Consider the following 6,749-nt stretch of genomic DNA (forward strand, 5'->3'; position numbering starts at 1 on the left):
TAGTGGAGAATCTCGCCCTGAATCAAAACACACACGCAAAACAGCTGCTAGTAGCTATCAGCTAAAAAGGACTGACTGCATGTTTAGCACATATTAACATCGTAAAAACACATAACTACACATCATTCGATGACCACACAGTCCTTGCTTTTGTACGTATGTTTGTTTACAAGCCGTGTATCACTAACTCAGTAGCCTACGGCAGATGAGACAATATTTAGTGATCCTAAAGCTGTTGTTTGTTATATCGAGTGGGCTCTTCAACATGTCAACTTTCGTCATAATCATGCAAAAAAGCTGAAAACACTTTTGCTCATCTGCACGACTTGACAATTGCCAACTTGCCCTTTCCACCCGACCGTGTCACAGATTTCTGCCCCCAGAAAGGAGATAAATGACTCATGGTCTTACATCATGAGGCCCCTAAACAAGCACGCCTGGTAGTCTGGCTACGCTGGTAGTTAACGACTTCTCCTCGATGCCGTAGGAAGATAACGTATCGTTATCCCGGTTAATCGGTTGTTAAAGTAAAAGGAAATCTTAACTGCAAACTTTGCACAGTCCATCGTAATGATTACATATCTTTACTACCATACTGTATGTATGTACCATGCATGTACCACGCGTGTTGTTGGCATGACCATCAGTTTTCATACATCTTCTGATGATGCACACACTTGGACACATCATCAGTGTTGTATGATCCAACATCCAGAATATTACAAAGCAGAATTTAGTTTGTTTTATACCTAGTTTGTTTTAAGAAACTGGGCTATAGTAATCCCTTATGGATCAAAGGAATGATTGAGAAAAGATCAATTGTAATAACACATTTCAAAAACAGGTTTGGAAATTATAATCCCAGTTTCCACACAGGCACATTAAACCTAGTGACCTTTGACCTCCTGAACCCCCAGCGTGTTCTGTGTTCTGCCTGCGCCTCAGACCGGGACTCAAACACAACGCTGGCATGTTGTCCTTTGTCGTTTATCAGCTGATCTAGACGTGTGGGGTGTAGAGAGAGACTCTGGGCTCTGGGCTGGGGTGGGACACCGCTAACAGTCTGTCTGGAACCTCCCTCCCAGTCTGGGGCTGGAGAGGAGGATTAGGTCTTATCTCCACGGGGACGTTGTCTGTCTCTGAGCTGCTGGACAGAACATCTAGTCGTCTGAGCCCCCTGTTGCCACCTCCTCATGGAAAACGTTCTTAGATCTCCCTGCAGCGCATTCCAGACCCCAGTATACATAAATGGACTGACTTATATAGCTATGCCTTTATCCAAAGCGCTTTACAAACGGCCTCTCATTCACCCGTTCACACACACATTCACACACCAATGGCGAGGTAGGCAAGCTACCATGCAAGGCGCCGGCCGGCCCGCTCACTGGGAGCAATTTGGGGTTCAGTGTCTTGCCCAAGGACACTTCGACATGTAGGCCAGCCGGGGCTCGAACCGCCGATCTGCCGACCTTGCGATCATTAGACGGCGGCTCTAACTCCTGTGCCACAGCCGCCCACACACGCATACGTCTATGTACAGCATGCTACAATATTAAGCACTGTGATCACACGTTCATGCCTTGTACAGGTTATCATGTCAAGTAATAATAATAAAAACGTGTCAGCTCATAAGCTCAATGAAAACACTGCACATTCAGAGTCTGGTTATTCCACATACACTCACCCAACACCTTATTAGGAACACCTGTGCACCTTCTCATTCATGCAATTATCTAATCAGCCAATCGTGTGGCAGCAGAGCGATGACACGGGCCAGCAGCTTCAGGTAACGCTCACACCAACCATCAGACTGGAGAGGTCATGTGATCATGTGATGAGAACATGTGATCATGTGATGAGAACATGTGATCATGTGATCTCAGTGGTTCAGACCAAGGCATGGCTGTTGGCTGTCTGGTCTGGGTCTGGTCTGGACTGGTCTGGACTGGTCTGGTCTTGACTGGTCTGGTCTGGTCTGGGTCTGGGGCCAGAGAAACATCTCAGATGATGGGAGAGTGGAGAGATCTCAGATGATGGGAGAGTGGAGAGATCTCAGATGATGGGAGAGTAGAGAGATCTCAGATGATGGGAGAGTGGAGAGATCTCAGATGATGGGAGAGTGGAGAGATCTCATATGATGGGAGAGTGGAGAGATGTCAGATGATGGGAGAGTGGAGAGACCTCAGATGATGGGAGAGTGGAGAGATGTCAGATGATGGGAGAGTGGAGAGATCTCATATGATGGGAGAGTGGAGAGATGTCAGATGATGGGAGAGTGGAGAGATCTCAGATGATGGGAGAGTGGAGAGACCTCAGATGATGGAGAGTGGAGAGACCTCAGATGATGGGAGAGTGGAGAGACCTCAGATGACGGTATGTAGCTCTATATGAGTGTCTGTGGACTTTGAAATAATAAATAATTCCTGAGGAAAGGCAAATAGCACTTAAGAAAACTCAGACTTCATAAATAAAACACACAAGCCGTATCCTTCAGTGGGCCGTAGATCTCATAGCTCAGTAGGACACAGGTGACTAGACACTGTTTACACATCCAAGTTGTTTGTGTATCACATTTTAGTGTTTGTCTACACATCTCTCTTGCCTTGTCATGTCTCTCTCCAAACAGTTTGTGATATTTGCTCATTTTATGACTGCGGATCAGCGGGTGAATAGAAGGGAACATAATAACAATGTAGCTAACAAATAACGCGCTGTCAAAATATTGCTCTTTAAAAAGAGGCATTTATATAATTCTATGATTGACTGTAAGTGCTTCTCTCTCTCTCTCTCTTTCTCTCTCTTTCTCTCTCTCTCTCTCTCTCTCTCTCTTTCCGTCATTCTCACCATTTCGGTCACTGATGAGCCTTTGGTTTCAGTCTTTTGATAGGCCACATATGGAACGGATTTATAAAGCACAACATTGGATTTCCCAGCGAGCAGCAGACAGCCAATAGAAATGTGTTTCCCATCAGCGAGGTTACAGGGAACTGAACAAAGATGGACTCGGCTCACAACAGGTAGTTAAGCTGCCAGAGAGCCGGGCGTTATTGTCCCGCCGCTAAGCACAACTGGCAGTGTGACCGGGCCCGTCCATCACCCCGACACAAACGCTTTTATGATTGTGATAGGCCTGCTTCCTGCTGAGATGGAAAATGCGCTTAAACAAGAAAGTGTTTAAAGAAGAGGGTTAGGTGCATTTCTTAAATGCAATTTTCTTACTCCTCTGTAGGCCTATGCAGCGAATGGAATGGCACACACACACATACACACACACACACACACACACACACACACACAGAGACACACACACACACACACAGAGACAGACACAGAGACACACACACACACACACACACAGACACAGACACAGACACACACACACACACACACACACACACACACACACACACACAGAGAGACACACACACACTTTTAAAGGCACTACTGTATATAAAGGAATTTGCCCTCATTTGACTGCAAAGGGGGGAATATCTCCTCCTCTCTCCCTCCCCTCACTCACTCCTTCTACCTGAATCAATGAGTCTGTCCATAATTGTCTAGTTTTTATCCATCAAATGATTTATACTTTTATTTTATACGCTTATATTAGCTGCTTGGCAACATCGGTAGCCTAGGCCAATGTTATTATTTTGTATTTATCCTTTATTTAACCAGAGGGAGATGATGAGATGAGTTAGGCTTATAGTAGAATAGGCCTATCGTATTGGTGTTATTTAGTAATATTTCTGTTACAGAAGAGAACACAATAACATTTCTGAACAGTTATGTTCTCTTCTATTCAAGCGCTTTGAGTTGCATTTTATGTACGAAAGAAAGGCACTACATAAATAAAGCTTTACTTACTTATTTACTTACTTACTTATAGCATGGTTATTTGGCAATATTGTCAAGGGGGAAAAGCTACATATGGAATGCTGTGTGCACATACCAACCAAAACACTTCTGACCATGTTGTCTTCCTGTCTATTCTCTCCTCTGGGGTTTGAGTTTGTGCTTCAGGGGGGAATAGAAATGTCAGTTCCTCTATGATCTCTGTCACATTATGTTTGCTTTCATAAGAACTCTGTACATCTCAGCTGTCAAGAATCAGGGTGTTATAATAATAATAATAAGTCATTGTATTTATATAGCGCTTTTCCGGGGCTCAAAGACGCTGACAATATGGGAAAAACTGAAAACACAGAAACAACAAGCAACAGATAACATGAGCACATAGAACACAGAGTTCACGAAGAGGCACAGGGAACAATTAACACAGCAATGTCCAGCGGGGGGAGGGGGTGGCAGGGTTAGGGGAGATGGTTAGGGGTAGGGGAGGTTGTATGCCTTTCCAGGGGGGGGAGGGGGGTGGCAGGGTTAGGGGAGATGGTTAGGGGTAGGGGAGGTTGTATGCCTTTCCAGGGGGGGGAGGGGGGTGGCAAGGTTAGGGGAGATGGATATAGTACATAGTATATAGTATAGATGGATATAGTACATGTTCTCAGGGTGGAGTAGTGATGTAGATGATGTAGTACATACATAGTATATAGTATAGTAGGATGTAGTACATGTTCACAGGCAGCTTTGCCTCAGTTGTGTGAGTCATCTTATAAAGTTCCTGGACGCTTCGTTGGGATTTACAGACCTGCTCAGATGAATGTGTGACCCACAGGAGAAAACCACCACATGCGCCGGTCCAATACTCGTTTCCTTGTTTAAACCACCCTAACCCTAACCCTAACACTAACGACTTAAGCATGATGCGTAATCATGGCCATTAATGATGCCAACATCATTATCATCATCATCATCTTTTAAATATTGCCTTTAAATGACTGTATTATTATTTCTAAATGTATCTTTTAATGTTAGTTGATGAATCTATATATTTGTAAATGTATTTACTTGTTTATATCTTATAGTAATTGTTATATTATTGAGTTATTTTGTTTATCTTTGTTCTATGCCCCTGGGATTGTATGTTGTTTTATTATGTAGTTTATATTATTGCTATTGTATTGTGTGTTTTATTGATTATTATTGTTCTATTGTTGTTGTTGTTGTTATGCTGTGTGGATATGTTGAAGCATTTTGAACTGCAACGTTTGCAGGAAAAGTGCTATACAAATAAAGGTTATTATTATCGTGCGCGGATCTTACAGTAGTTACGGTACCGAATTCCTCCCCTTTTTTCCAAGGAAGTCTCGGTCAATTACGGTAGTGTAGTGTTTACAGAAGTGGACGTTTATTTGTATAGCACTTTCATACAACAGGGGCAAGTCAAAGTGCTTTACATAGATTATTAAAATACAGAAAGAGAAGGATAAGAAGAACAAATAAAACATTTAAATGGCAAGAACATTATTATAATATTATACATAATACATATATAGAGAAAATAAATAGATAAACATTTAACAACATAATAAGACAATTAATAAAAAAAGATATAGATAAAAGTGTTGTTAATGCAACTGTATTCAATGGCCATTAATGATGTCGTCGTGCGCGGATCCTATAGTAGTTACGGTACAGAATTCCTCCCCTTTTTTCCAAGTTAGTCTCGGTCAGTTACGGTAGACAGCTTGTCGGTCAGTTACGGTAGACAGCTTGTGTCCAGACACACACCTCTCCTCCTCCACTCCGTGGGAATAACCCCCCTGCATAACTTATGGATTTATTTTTGTATTATTCGTTTTGTTTTTGGTGTTGGTGTATGAAAACGACAATAAACATATTGTGAAATAAAAAAAATAATAGCCTACAAAAACATTATGCCATCGTGCGCGGATCTCAAAGTAGTTACGGTACAGAATTCCTCCCCTTTTTTCCAAGTAAGTCTCGGTCAGTTACGGTAGTTGGGACAGTCAGAACAGCTTGTATCCAGTCAGTCTGCGGGGCAGCAGACAAGCTGAACACCCACCTCTCCTAACTTCTCCAACCTATGGCCATAACCCGGCTATAATAACTTTGGGATTTATTAAATTAATTTAGGGTTAGGGACTATTAAGGTTAATAACTTTTGGGACTGGATTAACGCTGTTTATCTGCAAGTTGCTCTTTTTTTTCTTTATACATATACATTTTTTAAAACATATTTTACATATTACACATTGTAATATACAGAGCAAAAAAAAGAAAAAAGGAAGAAACCCCACCATGGGCTTCGAGCTGGAGCGGTTCAAGGGCTCCGTGGACCCCGACTTCCAATGCAACTTGTGCCACAAAGTCCTGGAGGAGCCCCTCTCCACCCCGTGCGGACACGTCTTCTGCGCTCAGTGCGTCCTGCCCTGGGTGCTCCAGGAGCGCAGCTGCCCCGTGGAGAGGTTAGGGTCCCCCCCCTGCCCCCAGAGGGTCTCCACCCAGGACCTGCACCACGTCCCGCCGCTCCACAACCTCATCCTGAAGCTGGACATCCGCTGCGACCACCACCTGAGGGGCTGCGGGAAGGTGGTGAAGCTCCAGGGTCTGGCGGAGCACCTGGAGATGTGCGACTACAGCCCGGCCCGGTGCAGGAATAAAGGGTGCACCGAGGTGTTGGACCTGAAGGACATGGACGGACACATGCGGGAGACCTGCGAGTGCAGACCGGTGGGGATCTGCCAGCACGGGTGCGGACTGATGCTCACCCACAGAGAGGCCAGGCTGGACACCGCTGGACACTGCTGCCTGAGAGCCCTGAAGGCGCACAACGGGGCTCTCCACGGGAAGGTGGTCAGCCTGGACAAGGAGGTCAAGAAGCAGTCTGT

At 44.3% G+C, this 6,749-nt stretch overlaps 1 protein-coding gene across 1 annotated transcript in view; it reads left to right on the plus strand.

Annotated features, from left to right (window-relative positions):
- Nucleotides 1-6,159: 6,159 nt before the first annotated feature.
- Nucleotides 6,160-6,749, plus strand: part of pdzrn3b (PDZ domain containing RING finger 3b) — a gene marked incomplete at both ends in the record, with an annotated part of 65,744 nt that continues 65,154 nt past the window's right edge. Inside the window, one exon of the mRNA XM_080548436.1 lies at nucleotides 6,160-6,749. This exon is cut by the window's right edge and continues 154 nt beyond it. Within this exon, the coding sequence (XP_080404562.1) occupies nucleotides 6,160-6,749 (590 nt within the window).

This window comes from Nansenia antarctica (genome assembly GCF_963989245.1).
Source record: "Nansenia antarctica genome assembly, chromosome: 18".
Taxonomy (NCBI): Eukaryota; Metazoa; Chordata; class Actinopteri; order Argentiniformes; family Microstomatidae; genus Nansenia; species Nansenia antarctica.